The 17,053-nt window shown below is 43.0% G+C and overlaps 1 protein-coding gene across 2 annotated transcripts; it reads right to left on the reverse strand.

The window, feature by feature from the left end:
- Window positions 1-3,078: 3,078 nt before the first annotated feature.
- On the reverse strand, window positions 3,079-16,925 carry ERLEC1 (endoplasmic reticulum lectin 1). 2 transcript variants are annotated; one of them, XM_009319613.1, is made up of 13 exons: window positions 16,624-16,925; window positions 15,315-15,395; window positions 14,352-14,429; window positions 14,142-14,205; window positions 12,142-12,182; window positions 9,578-9,801; window positions 6,464-6,593; window positions 5,869-6,030; window positions 5,137-5,196; window positions 4,533-4,657; window positions 4,042-4,119; window positions 3,766-3,841; window positions 3,079-3,381 (listed from the first exon to the last, which is right to left on the reverse strand). In XM_009319613.1, the coding sequence occupies exons 1-13, from the start codon at window positions 16,684-16,686 to the stop codon at window positions 3,310-3,312; spliced, it is 1,254 nt and encodes a 417-aa protein (XP_009317888.1). In that variant the 5' UTR covers window positions 16,687-16,925; the 3' UTR covers window positions 3,079-3,309. The 2 variants fall into 2 exon arrangements, with proteins under 2 accessions (XP_009317888.1, XP_009317887.1); XM_009319612.1 differs by having other exon boundaries at window positions 5,869-6,036.
- Between the last annotated feature and the right edge of the window lie 128 nt (window positions 16,926-17,053).

Consider the following 17,053-nt stretch of genomic DNA (forward strand, 5'->3'; position numbering starts at 1 on the left):
GAAACCTGCGGCCCTCTGGTTCTGCTTTGCGCTTTCCGCATGCCAGAAGAGGCTTGTTTTTCCCCATTTTTGGTACTGACAGGTTCCTGCACCTCAGGGCTTGTCTGGGAGAGGGTTGAAGCAGCAAGTTACTCTCAATTGCGCATTTCTTTTAGATTCAAATGTGTTAGAACATAAAATTATGTTGGAATTAATTATTTCTAGCAGTATCAACTCGTGCCCTGTGGGTTTTTTGCGTGCATCTTCCCTGCTCCCCTCACCCCCGGCTCGGTGGTTCTCTCCCGAATCAGCTGATGGTCGGGGAGAGATGGGAGAGGGCGGGAGAGAAAAGCACGTGCTTTATCTTTGCTCGCGGGTAGTTCAGACGCAGGGTAGGAACATCTGTGAGCGTGTTGCTTCCTGTGCAAGGGGAAGCAGAGGCTGAGGAATATGGAGAACTGGGTACAGAATTCACGGGTTTGGCAACAGTGTGGTTCGCTCATAAAATGGTGAAAGTTGGCATTAGCGGCGCACGAGGTGCTGTGGCTGCTTAGTCAAAGAGGTTGTGCTTCCCCATCGCGCTGGGGACTTCCCTCCTCTGCGGGGAAGTGGAATCCTTTACATTCTGCAAAATAACTGCTCTTATTTTTCCCTCTGATCTAATCACCACAACTGAGGGGTGTGCCGGAAGGTTTAGCGTGTTGTGGTTCCTCTTCCCTTTGATATGACCTAGCCTGATGGATGCCGAGGAGGTCCGACACCGTCCCGACTGGTGCCGCGTGTCTGCGTTCTGCAGTGGGGCACTGTGGCACACGCGTCCACATCAAACCCGGGGCTGGAGCTCTCGGTGCTTGAGAGCTCGGCGCGGCGCTGAGACTGTGTCTATACCGCCTTTCCTGAGAGCAGCCAAGCAGGTACGGGGCAGCCCCCGTTCAAAGTAAAACTATCGCAAGGGTTTGCACAAATCTAATGCTTCCACCTACTGCCAGAGCCTTAATGAGAGGATTCAGCCAGCCCATCGCAAAGACGGATTAGGTTAGCTGAGGCTCAGCATGGTTTTTATTTCTTCTTACTGTACGTTGACTTGGGATGCGTCTCCGCTGCCGTGGACCTGAGCGAGTGAGGCCTCTGGCCGTCCAGAGCTGGGATTAAGGCAGCTGAGGGGTAACAGTGCAGCTGGAGGAGCTGCTGCCGAAACGCTCACCCGAAGCCGGGCAGACAGCAAGGTGTCTGCTGTTGTCTAGAGCTTTGCAGATTGTGCAACAAGTTGCTTGCGTGTGGCCAAAGACAAACTTGGGTCAATATGGGGCCCAGATTCATACCAGACGCTTAATGAGAAGGTGGGTCCAGTTGACTGTTCAGGCAAGTCAAAGAACTGCAGGGAAACAAAGATGTAAAGTCAGGAGGACGCTGCTTTTCATGTCCTCTCTTTTCTAAAAGCTACTGGCTAAAGAAAGGATTAAAACTTCAGTAACTTTTTGCTTATTTATCTAATGCTTCACGAGAAGATTGGGGGCAGAAAAATCTGGGTAGAAGACTCTCTTCCAGGGGGGAAAAAAAACCCCTCTAAGTAGAAGACTCTCTTCCCCCTTTTCCAGTTTCCTCTGTCGCAATGTTAAGCCTTCAGAAATAAGGGTATGATCAGGAGCAATGACTTTGAATTTAAACGTCGTATCATGCTGCTGCTGCTGTTTTGGTTTTCTTCTACTCTATGAGACAATAAAATGGGTTCTTACATCACAACAGTCTAGCGGTTTAACTGGGTATTTTGGGTAGCATTCAACTAGTCATATGCCAAATGGGTGGCGGATTTCCGTCAGTTATGAAATTCCTGGACCTTGCACAGTATCTTTAGAAAAGAGGAAAGGCAGTGGCCTTACATACGTGATCAACACACCAAACGTTGGCCGTTGCTACAGACCCGGACGCTGCCCAGCTTTTGCCCCTTCCAGCGCACGCATCGTTACAGACCTCGCACCGTGCTCTCAAGCTCACTGTGGTGGAACTTAACTGAGAGCGAGCCATCAGTCAGCTTTCTCAGCTGTAAACTTGCTCTGTCTGGACTTCTTCCACTGCACGCTCGGCCCAGAGGCCGTGCTGGCTCTGCGACTAAAGGCCGCACGCGTAATCGTCTTGTGATTTGGAGTCACTCACCCACAAAACAAGCGATCGACATCACACCTGGCAAAAGCACCGAAACTGCTTTCTGCCAGCCCTACGCTGTTCTCCCCGGGGAAGGGACTCCTGGGGGGTGGGGTGGGTGTTGGCTACAAGCCAGCGGTTTGCCAACTTTTTTCCTTACCTATTTAAAAACTGCTATTTTAGAAGTATAATGGAAAGCTACTCGAGATACTGCTGTCAAGTAGTATTTCAGTTATCTTCTAGGAACGTATATTGCCAGCAGACTAAACCTTCATGTGCTTGCACCAAAAAATCTTACTTGCAAGGTGGGCACGCTCCCAGAGAACGGACCTCCATCCTGGTACCGTCCATCAGGAGGCAGGTGGAGGGGCCGAGTCTTTGTCACTGAAAAGGAAACCACTCGGGCACACATACAGCACGCACCGCTGACTACAGACAAGTGGGAGTCTAGAGGGCTAGCTCGCATTGACAACTCCGCCGCAAAAAATGCCGACTGTGGATCGCCGGTATCATACCTTAGCATCCGTAGAAGCGGAACAGCAAATCTGACTGATGTCACTAAGAACGTTCAGCAAAATAGATTGAGATGAACCCTACAGCGTTGATATTAAAAAAAAAAAGTGTCCTGGAAAGCAGCCCAGGCTGGGGGAAGAAACAGCAGTTGAAGGGCGTAAGGTAACAGGAGGAAGGAGTGTGGTATTAATACAGTTCCAAGCAATCAAACTGAGGTAACAGCTGTGTTTGGACAAAGTAAGTTACGGCGGTGGAATGATTTAGTGTTGTAGCAGCTGCTGAAGGCTCCTGAGCAAGAAGCGTCGGTTTCACTTTTTCATTCTGTTGGCAGCTGAGCTCCTCACGCGAAGCTGGACCTTGTTTCTTTTGCCTTTCAAAAGTTGGTAATTTGTGCCTCAACGGTGATGACGACGGCTGTAGAACGTGTGATACACAAGTCAAACAGGAAGTGCAAGACAAGATTTTAATCATTAAAAGTTTATCGATAACCTCTTATATACACATAGTTATACACAAAGTGGTTCCCGAGTCCCTCATCTCATAGAATTCTGCTGGTGAGGTTGGTCGGCTGAAAGCTTCTCTCTGCCGTCGTCGTCTCACAGCCGGGATGTTAATGTGGGATACGCCAGCGGGGTTGTTGACAGGTATGGCTTGCGTCGTGGGCTTTACTGGTCGTTAGCCGGGCACTGAAAGGAGCCCATACTCATCTGCGGTGTCCAGAATTTTACAGATGACTGGGGACTCCACCTTGAACATAAGAGATCGGAACACGAAAGACTATGAAATCATCGATAAACTCGTCCAAGAGGTTGCGAAAGAGATCGTGAGGCTGAGGACAACAGGCTGCAAGAGGCGCAGTACTCGAGCATCGCTCTGTAAAATTTAGTAAGTGCTTTCTACTTTTGGGTATGACCTCCGTAGCTTATTGCCAGTGTAACTACTGTAATTAAGCAAACGCAAACAAGTACTGCGTTTTGTTCCGCGAGCAGCTACGCATATGGGCTGAGGTAGACCACAGGAATCTTTTGTGAAGAGTCACTGGAAGGAAGGGGCCATTTTAAACATACACCTGGAGACGTCCTCTACTAGGTGGCACCTGATCTTAGGGAGTTCAAGTATGTCTTTACATACCCCAAGGATGTATTGGCAAGAATGAGGCTCTAACATGTATATGGTCACAGCGTGAGGGGAATCAGATTCTTTACATCTGAAAACAGAAGAGACATGTTGTAGTGTTTAGCATGTAACGAGCACAAAACTAAGACATGTATTTCCCTAGTATCTACAGCATTTTTACTAAGCTAACAGTCATTGCGTTCTGAGCTTTACGGAGACAACAGAGGCTTTCCCCTCTGACATAGGAAGCAGAGGCGCAAAACATCAGTTTACTAAAAAAAGTTAACTTACTTCAATTTCACGGTCACCTGCCTTGGCTTGTCTGTTAAGTCGCAAACATCTCCATTTCCATAGAAATGAGACACCATCCTGCCACAAAAGATGGGAGTGAAAGAGTTTGGAAATATTAAACACAATTCTTAAGCACACAGCTAACCTGTGATATAGTATCTCATCACCCTTCAAATATTTAACTCTCATATACAATACAAAGTCGTAACATGCTGTATTTCAGTTACTGCAAGAGTTGTTCACTACTGGAAGATTTTTCCCTGCATCATATCCAAAGCGTTGAATTACCTTCTCTGATGTTACATGTTGATTTGGGGGGGGTGGAATAAACCTACACGCACTGCTCTTGACAGCTTCTTGTATCTACTCGTAAACGGAATATTCAACGCGCTGCAGAAGCGGGCCCTGGCATTTATTTGTCTCTACCGCAAGTGTGAGACCAGTTCAGGAACAGATAGCCAGAGCAGTCATCGTGGTGACTGTAACCGTACCTAACTGTCTGTGTGCCGTCTTCTCTGAGATAGTAGGTTCTAGCAGCATTCTTCCTGGACCATTCAATGTGTTCCTCCTTGCTCCAGGTACCCACAACCACGGAAGTCTTGCCACTTTCCTTATCCTAAAAAAGGAAAAGCTGACCGTTACACCCGTATTATACGATGAGCAGTGAGGATATTGTAATGATGTGGAGAATGTCATTTCTCGAGCAAGTCTGCTGCCCCCAACGTAACACGTTCTTGCATTTGGGACAAACTATGCCTGATCTTGTATTAGGGTCAAGAGTCAAGCTGATGGTCCCCTCAGAACGGCCACCCAGGTGGGGTTTCAATGACCAGAAGAGCATTCCCACAAAAACCCCCACCTTTTTTCAGCTCTGATTATCACTGTGCTCTACCTGACATGGTACCTACATCCCCCTGCATAAACTTAGGCAGCACACGGAGGATTTCTTTTCTGAAATGCAACTTCTTAAACCCAGGATGTTGATCAGCCAAGAAAAGGATACTTCCTTCTTCAAATTGTAGACAGATCCTCTAACCCTTTTCCCCCCACACCCACAGCCATCTAGTGGCAGAACATAAAACTATTTAAACATACCTCATGATACTGATGAACGTATTTGCCATAGCAGAATTCATACTTCCACCAACCAACACCCTAGGGAGAGGTATAATCTCGGTGTTAAAACAAAACAAAACAAAACCCCTCAACTAAACAAAATGCCCCAGAACAACCACGCTTACTTCCCTCCAGACCCTAAACCACTGGCTATTTTAGCTGTAAAACTCCGTACCTATTAATAAGATATGCTGATTCAAGGGCTGCACTGAGAGAGAATCTCTTATTAGACAAACTGATACAGGTAAGGGATGGAATAAATGAGTTTAAGCAAAGACTCTTGGAAGAGCCACAGAGGACTAAATTCCTTGAACTATTCGTATACCCCCTATTCACCTTTTAAAGAATTGCTTTCCTCTTTCAAAGACAGGGAAAACTTCAGATGACTTTTCTCTGCTGGCTGGCCTCTCAGTAAGTTTTGTCAGATTTTTTTTTTTCTTCTCATTAACAAAATTAGCACTGAACAATTCTCATGATCTACTTTCACCTCACGGTCTGCTCAAACAAACCGACTTTCAGCAGAAAGGTTAAAGGTACCTTTCTGGCATAGACTTTGGTGTATGAGCCTTCCCCGTACCGAGGCAGGGAAAGGCAGTTGTTATGTGTGTAAGAATGCAGCTATCGGAGTTCATGGAAAAACTAAACAGATACATAAACCAGGACGTGCAATTAAGGAGCAGCTATTTCGTTATGCATAGCTTTATTTCTCACCCCATGGAAGCAGTAGGAACCACTAAGAAATTCCTTTATAAGCTGATCATCGGTCAACTTGGAGATGTGGGTTGTTCCCACAGTTAGGAGTTGATGGCTTCCAACAGCAACAGGCTTATGAATGGAAGAAAATTTCTCTTCTTTTGTTGAGTGCATTTCTTCCTGAAATTAAAGTACACACAAATACACCCATTTATATTTTATATGTCCCTTACAACGTCTTATAAAGTGTATGAAGTTACTTAACACTAAGTGAAGTAGTCGGTGGGTGAAAAGTATGAAAGCATTTTGTCATTGTTTTCACCATCTTCAGCATAGCCGAAAAAAAAAAAAAGATCGCAAGTCAAAAACTTAACACGTTTGTAAACTGTAGGCTACGAAGGCCACAGAAGTTTTAAGTTAGTAGCCCAAACTTACTTGCCTTGTTCTCCTTCCAAGTAAGGTAAGTTACAGATGATTTCAACAAGCTTAAAGACCGTCTGAAAGACTGATGTGGTCTTACAAAGTTGGGTAAGAGAACTTATTCCGCAGAACTGAAAGTTGTACGTGTTACAAAATGGAAAATGATTTTTTTTTCTATTTAAAGAAGTCCTACCTCCTTAACCCTTCTAAAAGGCATCTTCATCATTTCTTGCTGTTTCTCCAGCTGTTCCAGATTATGGGGTTTAAGTGGGGATCCTGGCAGCGACTGGCAAAAGATGTCGTTCACAGGGGAAGCCCTGAACCTGTCCAAACAAGTTAGCAATATGTCACTTATTATGCCTTAAAGATATGCTTTTTTTTTTAATGGCTGTACGTTTCTGACTGGGCTGAGGTGCGTATTTTATTTCCTTGTACTTGCACCATCTCAGCCAAAGCTACACTGTTTAATTGAGGTAATTCCTAACGCCGCCAGGCAACTGGCAACGCAATCTAACCCCCCTTCGACAAAAGGAAAAAGTTGCACATTAAAAGGCAAACTGCATTGTACGTGAACCAGAATGTAGCGTCAAGGCTCCGCAAAACTCTCTCAGAAGCTAGGAAACAGCAAAGGTTAAACTTGATAGATGCGGTTCCTATATAATGAAAATAATACATTCTTATATTATCCGACGCATATGGCTTTTCATACTGCATATACACCCATTATTCCTTTATCACTCTCTTCACGAGCTATGACTGCAAAGAGCGGCTTACTTCAGGAAAGAAAAGGCAAAAAGATGAAGCGGAGTTAACGCGGCTTTCTCCTTAGTTTACCCAAATGAAGGCCTCATTGCACCACCAAATAAGCCTTAACAGAAAATAGTACAGGAAAGCGAACATCAAAATGGAAATCATACTGTGTTATGGTTTAACCCGGCAGGCAGCCGAACACCACACAGCCGTCCGCTCGCACGCTCGCTCCCCCCCCCACAGTGGGATGGGGGAGAGAATCGGGGGGAAAAAGTAAAATTCACGAGTTGAGATAAAGACAGTTTAATAGGACAGAAAAGGAAGGGAAAATAATCATAATAATGATGACGATTAAAGAATACACAAAGCAAGTGATGCACGATGCAATTGCTCACCACCCACTACAGATGCTCAGCCAGTCCCTGAGCAGCAGCCCCCCCGGCCAGCTTTCCCCCAGTTTCTGTACTGAGCATGACATCACATGGTATGGAATGTCCCCTTGGCCAGTGTGGGTCAGCTGTCCCGGCTGTGCCCCCTCCCAGTTTCTCACTGGCAGGGCACGAGGAGCTGGGAAGTCCTTGACTAGTGTAAGCACTGCTCAGCAACAACTAAAACATCGGTGTGTTATCAACGTTGTTCTGGTACTAAATCCAAAACACAGCGCTGCACCAGCTACTAGGAAGGAAATTAACTCTATCCCCGCCGGAACCAGGACATACAGACAAATAAAGCATTTGTTCAGTTTTCGTTTCCCATCTCATTGAAAAGGTCCTCTTTAGAGAAAGCTTATTTACAAAACAAATACGCAGATACTGCTCCAGAGGCAAGGTGGCTTTTTGTGATGTCCTCCTAGGAAGAGTCTGTAATACACAGCAGTAGTTGTATAATCACCACTGTAGTGTAAAGAATCTGAAAGCGTTTCCTAAATAGTAGCTGCACTCTGGATTAGATAAGCCCTGTACCGAAGAAGCCTAGTTTTAGCCAAATTTTATTTAAACAACATTAAGACTAATAGTTACAGTAGACAAATATTACTTTTCACCACCTTCCTCCCTGTCCCCGGTTCCCACCAATTAAAACAAAAAGTCAAATTGTGCCCAAATAAGAAGGACACCTAGAACTAATGGATATACTTCTGCTAAGTTAATGCAAGTTCATTATTGGATAAGATAACGGGTGTAGAGGAGAAGTGCTGGCGGCTGAAGTACCGCTCAGTGCTGTTTCAGGAACGCTTGACAGGAAAAGTGCACTTACTTAACTTAAAATGAGGTTGGTTTGTTGTTACCTCTGCTGCGACTGAGCAGCGTTTCCAGCCTGCTATTTTCCCCCTACCTTTATTTACTAAGATGACGTAAGTGGGAAAATAAAGATCTTGTGTGTTTAAGTATTTCCTGCTAGTGGCCAGGAAGCCTGCCATGCCTTCCCTTTGGAAGGAGGCAGCAGCTCAAGATTTTATTCTTATCAAACGACAGAACAATTTGCCTGTGCGCTTTCTATTTTCCTAGTGATACAGAGGCTTAAAAGACTCATACGGTAAACAGATAATAGTGCAATGAGTCAGTGCAACAGATAACACAGTATGACCAAACCCATCTGCGTGAGGAAATTTATAATTGATCCTAAATAGTTAACAGTAGCGTAACTTATTTACTCCAACTGGCAAGTGTTTATAAAACGCACGATTGAGGATTTTTGTCCTTTAGACTTTGTTGCCTATTTCAGAACAGCGATTAAATACTCACTTGTTCCGACATCTGTGCACATGGGAAATTCAGAACTCCTGTCCGTTATTTCCCCCTCCATTTCTATGTCATATTCACTTTGCAATTCTGTTTGCACCCCTTGAAAGGTCAGAAATCTGTACCGTTGAGACTAAGGGTATCCCTTAGATGCATGGTACAATTCAGGGAGGGCAGGGGAAAGAAAAAAAGAATCCTAAACTTGATTTTTGGAAAATAACACTGAAATTGTGAATTCTTCATATGAAAATGACTTACACAGCTGAAAGTAAGGCAAGAAAGCAGGACAGAGACAGATGGGAGCTCCTTAAGTTGGGAGTACTGCTAAAATAAATGTCAAGGTTATGGCTGAAGACCACACTTTTGTCTTCTGAAATTAAAGAAGTTGAAGTCTATGCACAGATAAAATGCACATACGCAATCTGCAGTCTTTGAATACCATGAAGATGATCCCCCGAGACCTTGAAATCATAAACAAAGAGGAGACGGTGTTCTTAATCTGCCTGCAGCCTTAATGCCCTAGTTTGTGTTTCTCCAGAATGACAGGGCTGGAAACTTACCTGTTGAAAATAAAGTTATACTTCCCGTCTGCTTCTCATATCGGATCGATCACTACAGACTTACAAAATGCAAATATTGTGCAACAGCACGAAAACTTAAGACTTGGCAAAACCGCGCTTGCCAAAGTAAGTACATACAAGCGTCACAGCTCTGTACCAGAAACCACAGCTGGATATATGACTTATATAAACACGTACGTGCACGGAAATTCATGAAAATTTGAAGTGATAAAGTTAGCCAAAATTTCAGTACTGTACCTATATTTAGGATGGCTGCATAACAGAGGTGTCAATATAACCACTTCATATTCACAGGTTGTAACTTCTGCTACTGAAAGGATCTCATGTTTAGCTTCTGGATGACAGATGTACATCACTGTACTTGATCTGGGTAGGTTTTGTCTCAAGCTACAAGGTGTGCCGTTTCCCATTTCTACAGGATAGTACGGGGTCATCTGCCCTTCTATATTTTTTGTAGGTATCTAGGCGAAAGAAAGTAAAAGTTAAGAATCACAGTAAAGCTCCTTCGACTCTTTTGAAACGAAAAATACTATTACACTGCGCAGAGCCAGCATTACTGGACTGAAACCAGCCCCTGTGTAGTTACTTGGTGTTTCTGCAACATCCAAACGTGTTCTGGTTTATTACCTCCAGCACAGCACTGCACAAATGCCACACGAGCTCTGACTGCAAAAGCAGCTGGTTTCTCTGCACAGGCTGCCTGATGTTTCAGTTCTAAGCAAGCTTGCCAGCTGGGTGCGATGTTTTGGAAGAGCACCAAGCCAGCTGTGTTCACCCTGTAGTCTAGGAGACAGGGAGATGTGAGCAGCTCTGCCAGACTCAGCTCAGGCCTGGCCAGGCGCGTTAACCTTCACTTCACTGCCAGGCCACGAAGAATCTAAAAACGCCCCTGCAAAGTCATCCCGATACCTGCACTACACCTCTCAGCATACCCAGCCTGGGTTGTTCCTCACCCAGAGTATCCCACGCCACCTGTTATTGTGGCTAACAAAGTTAATGATATATACATAGTAAATCCTACTTTTGTACACACTTTAAGTAAGCTCTCTTCAGGCTTGTTCCTTCATATGTTTCATCCAGCGCCCTCTAAGAAATTAATTCCCCAAACTGGTAGAAGTCCCTCTCCTGGCTCCTACCTTGGAAGCAGCTGAAGTTCCTGGGTACCAAAAGTTCTGTTTGTGCAAAAGCCATGCTAGAACCCCCAAACTAGACCTTTTTCTACCTGTGTTGCTTGAGCTAATAAAAGTTTTCAGAGCACATCGAATCAGGCTCCGTGCTAAAAGGCGGTGGTGCCTCCTGTGGTCAGGACACTAACCCGGGGACCTGAGACCCTTCTATAGCTCACCTACTTTGGTTTTCGAACCATGTTACCCTGTCACAGGCCGCTGACTCTCTCCTCCTGAAAACTCTTCCATTAGGAATGAAGCGATGAGACATTCATGAGGTTAAAGAATGAACATGCCGGCAGCTTAATTGCTCGAGCGCTCCTTGGCTTCCAGTCACTTATTCACTCTATACTTCAATATTCAGTCAAAGGTGGGAAACGAAGATATATTCTGGTTGTGTATAAAAGAGCTGACAAAAAGGGTACCAGTGCCTTCCCTTTCTATCTTTCTGAATGAAACAAGTGTTCTCCCTTAAAAATTGAAAAATTATGCCTACGCATTTCATTAAAGGTAAATATTCAAGAAATCTAAATGGAGATAGCTGTTGTTTGCACACAACTGAAAGGCACCCCAGCAAGACTTAAGATAAATCTCTAGTCGCAGCAGTTTTTGGCACCACCCAGCTGTGTTATGTATTGTTTCCCTTTCACAACTAGAAATTCCACACAAATTGCAAGTCTAACTTCTTTATGGACTGAAACCAAGACAGTGTATGTACATCATAAATACTGTAAAAAAAAAAAGTAAGAGACTTAACTTCCTCTGAAATTAAAAAAAAAAAAGTTACACTACAAAGGACCTAGCTTGCTTTAATTTCAAAGAGGCGTAACTGCCCCTGCCATTAGAACGGGCTACATTCTGACTCGGGTCTGCGCCCCCAACTACATCCAAAATGCTTATCAGGCATGTCTATTTTCCGAGATCCACCACTCTCTGCTACATAGATCAGCATTACAAAGAACATGTAGACAGAAATTTCATTTCAGAACTAAAATGAAGGATAACTGGAAGTAAGGTAGGCACGTGTCTGTCCACAGGTCAAATGTGCTATGGCTAATTCCCAATTCCAACGTGCTTCAGGTACTTCCATTGTTTTGCTATAGTTAGTAACTCAGAATTGAGTTTTGGGGCTTAAACAAATGGAAAAGTCCTCTAATGGAAGAGGGAAGCACGGAGTCTTACGGGACGGGTCATCAAGTCAGCTAAGAAATCTTGTAGGGATTTTGTGCTGTAGGATTTTGTTAAGCATTTCTCCCTACCCAAAACGCATGGAAGTGTCATTAAGGGAACCGGGATCTCCGATGTAGCTGGAAAAATAACTGTCGCTAGACCATAATGTGGCTTTGTGGTTATGGGTATTGTCTTCACAGAAGACGAGTATTTAATTCATCTCATTTAAGTTTAAGATTAGCGTAACTTTAATGTAAATAAGTAGAAGGGCGAGAAATTTGCCTAGCTAGACTAAATAAGCTTTCTGAGCTGGGACTGGTCATCAAAAGTGAGAAGAGTGCAGCTCAGGAACAGAGTTTCATTTTTTGATACTCATTTTGGTAGGGAACTAATTACATAATCTCATCATATATAAATTGCCTCCACTACTGACGGCAAAGGTTAAAATAGATGTTTTTCACTTGCCTCTTTTGCACTCTCTTTTGGATTTTCCTTCTCTTCTTGATCTAGGGAATAATTAAGAATGAGGTAAGCATAAAGTCTGTGAACTTGAAATAAAATGAAGTTATATACAGAGAAGTTTCTACGTTTTGTGTATTTGCTAGGACTTTGTGTACACACTGCCAAGAGTCAATTTTATGAACGTGCAGGTGCAAAAGAGGAAAGAAAGGAAACAAACAGTGATCTGGGGTCCAGAGCAAACAGAACAAAACATGAGCTAGCATCGTCTCGAAACAATTTTGAGTTTGTAGGACAGGCCAAATCCAGCCCTGGCACCACAGGAAGGCCATTCAGGGCAGGAGGACACGTCACTACCGCTGTTCTGCGAGGGGCAGCTGACTACTCTTTTCAAGGTGAGTGAATTACAGGCTGGGCAGTAAACAGGCAAGTACTTCAGCCCACCCACTAGCCAGTACCCTCAGAGGGTACACTTGTTGTAGGAAGAAGCGAGGCCGGACTGCGTGCCACACTAATGATCGTGAGAGTCAGCCTTGTTACGGGGCAGGGGTCGCAAGCTGTTCCAGGTGAGAGCTACCCTTAGCCTTCTGAACCGCGTCAGGCGATAGCCTGGACTCCGTTCAGAATTAGGTGAGCAAAAGGCCACTCTGCTGTCACACGTTCAGCTGTTCCACCTTCACTGTATCACACTTGTGGATTCAGCTCACAATGGTTTGAGAAACAGCCTTATGTTATTTTTTTTAAGAGAAGTAGCGTGAATTGCTGTATAGGAAGCAGAGAAAGAATACAGTCTGCCACCTAAGCGGAGAGGACAGAGGGTCAGCATCCTAAAAGACTCAGATATCATGACTTGAAGCATCATCACACATAACTTCAGCATCTAGCCCCACAGAAGAACTGGCAACTCAAATTAAACATTTTGTTTTCTGTACAGCAGCATCTAGGGAGAATTGGGCATCTCTGCACAGGATTAACGACAGCACGAACGAGCGCTGTAACTCACTGATAAAGAAATGCCAAACAATGCAGTTTCTGAAGCCGTGTTTCTTTTCAAGACTAAAGATACCTAACTGAAGGCTGCAGGTAGGAATTCAAAGGAATGGGATTAATAACGCTAAATCCCCTCCACGACTGAGGAGTTCAAGTTAATATTTTTTAGGAAGAGAAAAACGGTGGTGCCCACCTTTTACATACTAGCCTAGAATTAAAAAAAAAACCCCAACTAGATTATGTTTTTTCTATTGTTTCTATCAACTCTGATGAACAAAGGCTTAGTCTGTGGTTTTTTTAGGGTTCTTTGGACTAATATACTGCCAAAGCACTCACCCAGGAAAGCGGATATTGGCAGGTGCGACCACAAGAACTTCCAGCATCTACAATAATTTATGGGCAAAAAACGCTCAGAAAATTAGTTATTCTAAACTGCAGTTTGCGTTTGGGGCTCAGCAACCTCATTTCCACCAAAGCCCCGCTTTAGGCACTTCAGTATTTCTGAAGGTCTGTGCCAGCATCCCTAAAAAAGACTCAAACAGTTCCAAGGATCAAATCTACCTGCAAAGGCTGTAAGAGTTTGGGTTTGCAGACTGTGTTTTATTACAGAATAGCAGAGCCCAAGATGTGCTGCCCACTCTGCCCTCCGCTCGCAGTTTGAAAGACGCTTCTCCCCACCCAAAAAAAGAGTAGCAACAGGCTATATTATCAAAGTCTGGTCCGTCACATATTGGTTCCATTTCTTACATTATGCATTTTCTTTCCCTGACACTAATTATTGCAGATTAGTTACTCTGATCAATTAGACAGCATGCCAAAACTGACAGGATGGATGCGCTGTGAGGTGCTAAAAGGAAGTAATTGAAAACAATGCATTTTGTAAAAAAATGAGTAATCTACAAAATTCTGTTCTATTGCAATGGGGATCAGTTTTCTACAGCGTATTTCTCAGGCAGTAATAATTAAAAACCAAACAATTAATTAGCATCAGCAAAATAAAATAATCTAAGACAAACCTGGTTCTGATAATGGGTTCTTTATCATCATATTCCCCAGATAGTATTCTTGGATGTTTATTTTCTACAACCAAAAGAAGTTAAAACAGATTTCAGTTACCATTTTCCATGCTTTTTCACGTGCACAGGAATTCAAGTCTTCTGGAGGAGTTAAGCATGAACATGCCAGTGGAAAAGGGGATTGAGACTACTAAATTGTAAGAAGCCTACCTGTCCCGTTTCCTTCTCCTCATGATATTGACGGATGTGTTTTCCGTGGCATACCTCGTAAGTCCAGTAAGATTCAATCTTAAAAATAAAATATAGATAATAAATAAATAAGTAAACAAAATTCTGTGTAGATACATTACCCCCCCAAAAAAACTCCCCCAGAATTTTGGCTTTTGCAGCAACGAAACACAGAAAAAACAATAGCACCGTGAATGGTCTCAAGTGCTCCCCAAGCATTCTGATGACGTTCCAAATAAACACAGCAGGCAAAGTTTCCTTAAATTTCACACAGATAAAACAAAGGGGGGAAAAAATTAAGTAAGATATAAAGACTAAATTTGCCCCCAAACCACTGGGGCTAGGCTGTAGTGACTCAGCACAGACTGGTTTTGGCAACTGCCGTAGGTAACGGGCTGTTTACCAATTGCACTTGACGCACTCCTCCTTCCTCAAGGACTTGTGCGGGGGTGTTGCGTAGGTATACAATTTGGCCACTTTCACTGTCTCTGGTTCTCAGTACCAGCCTGTTTGGTATTAGGCTTGTTCTTGTCATGTAAGACACGAGTCTTTGAACTGGGACGACAGTTGATGAAAAACTGGAAAGCTTTCAGAATACCTAGAAGCATGTTTGTTTTGGTCTTCTAACGCTTTCTGAGAAATGCTTTTCGTTAGACTGTCACACATTATGGCTTGACTCCTGGAAGTAAGCGTTTTAAATCCGCATTTTTAAATTGCTACTACGGCTACCCGATTTATTTGAATCCTGACATCTTCAATTATCCAGAATTTTATCAGCAATATTAAGATACAGTCATAAAATTGTAGAGACCTTATTTTGGATTAAATTAGTACCTAAAGTCTGAGACATAATTTATCCAAACAGTTTACTACACTAAACCTTGAAATGGACTGCATTGTAAACTTTTGATTAGCATTTAAATTATCAACACAGAAGTAACATACTCTATATGAACAGCTACTTTGCTTAAAAAGAGGTTCCAGCAATTCTCCTGGAGTAGGACCTTTATAGTCCTTTTCTTCTTCCTGGAATAGAAGGATATCTCATTACATTAAAATTAATAGTACTTTGGTTAGTTAATATTCATCTGCTATGGTAAAAAAAAAAATAATTGTATTGCAAAACTCAAAGGTACAAAACCTCATTAATCCCTGCCCTGAAGGAGCTGTGTGATGATTAGGAAAAAAAAAAAAGCTAATTTATTTTAGTAAGAAGGGGCAGATAAAAGTCACAAATGAAGTAGTCAAAACAGAAAAGTTTTGTGGTTTAGAAAATACACACGTGGCAGAAGAGTAGGAGCTCTCAACTTGCTCATGTCCAGAGTAGCAGCTTGGGGTGTGAATAGGAAAACAGCATCATTAATCTCTTCATTTGTTAGTCAATGCTGATGCCGTACTGATGCAGTATAATTGGAACATCACACAGCTTTTACGTAATTAAAAAAAAAGTTATCAAAAAAGCATAAGTAATACTGTGGAAGTTTCTTTCTGTGTAATTTTTGCTATTGAAGAGATTTCCACACAAAGTTCTTCAGCACTAAAGATTTCTCACCTACGCTGAAGCACTCTGTACCGTCAATCACTTAACGGATGAGGGCTGAGTCAAAATGGAGGTCTCTAACGCAGGGGTACAGCTTGACTGGGCAAGCTCTCACGGTGTGAAAAAAATGAACCGTTGGAGGAACAAATGACCAATGATAAAACTCACCAAAGGCCTCCTCAATCTGCCTTCTCTTGTACAAACAAATGTATTTATATACTTTTTTTTTTTTAAACCCCACATTAAGCATACAGATTTCCAATTAGGGAACAGATGACAGAAAATAAAGCTTATATTACTGGTGGTAGAAGCACTACTAGGACAGTATTTTCAGATACAGCAGTTACGATAGCAGTGTTAACAACCTTTATAGCTGTTTACCGGCCTAGAATTTGACAATATTACTTAAAATACAAGAATTTCCCCAATCAGTGATAGACCTAGTAATAAACAGAACATTACAGCAATCGTTTGTTGCCAAATAAGGGCTTCAAGATTGTTCAGACTGGCCCCGCTTCGTATAGAGCTAGTATGTAATACAAAGCGAAGGCACCTACTATAAACTGTGGAACATTCTACAGATGATTTTCCTTTTACAGGGGAAAAAAAAAAAAAAAGAAGTCTTTATTTTGAGAAAAAAAATAAGTAACTGAAAAGATACTGTAAAGACTTGTCTACAGCTTATAATTACAAAGACGACTTGACTGAACTTACCTCATTGCCACTTGCTATCAGCGGAAGTATACATTTATATTTTTCTTTATCCGCAGTGGTCATTATGATGTAGTTATCCTCTTTGTACAGGACACCAGTTGTAGGCTAAGAAAACAACCAACCTATGGATTAGTCAGGTGGTTTTGTTTTTTTTTTTTTTTTTAATGCTACTTGTTTGAAGTATTCCTGAACTCGTGCGCGGTGCAGCTGGTTCACAGGGCAGGTGGTCCAGAGTACATCCCCGGGTCTTAATTATATCACAGGACTGGGCTTTGGCATTTAAGCTTGAGGTGGCTTGCTAGCACTGGCTCGCCTTCTCCTTTGCTTCGACCCTTCTACCTCCAGCCGCGTTCCTGCTCTCCTCCAGGCTCATCTTGCTCCTGCTTACATACTCCCCATTCTTATGAAAGACCTTTATTAAAGAAACACC

This window comes from Pygoscelis adeliae, unplaced genomic scaffold (genome assembly GCF_000699105.1).
Source record: "Pygoscelis adeliae isolate BGI_AS28 unplaced genomic scaffold, ASM69910v1 Scaffold122, whole genome shotgun sequence".
In the NCBI taxonomy this organism is placed as follows: Eukaryota; Metazoa; Chordata; class Aves; order Sphenisciformes; family Spheniscidae; genus Pygoscelis; species Pygoscelis adeliae.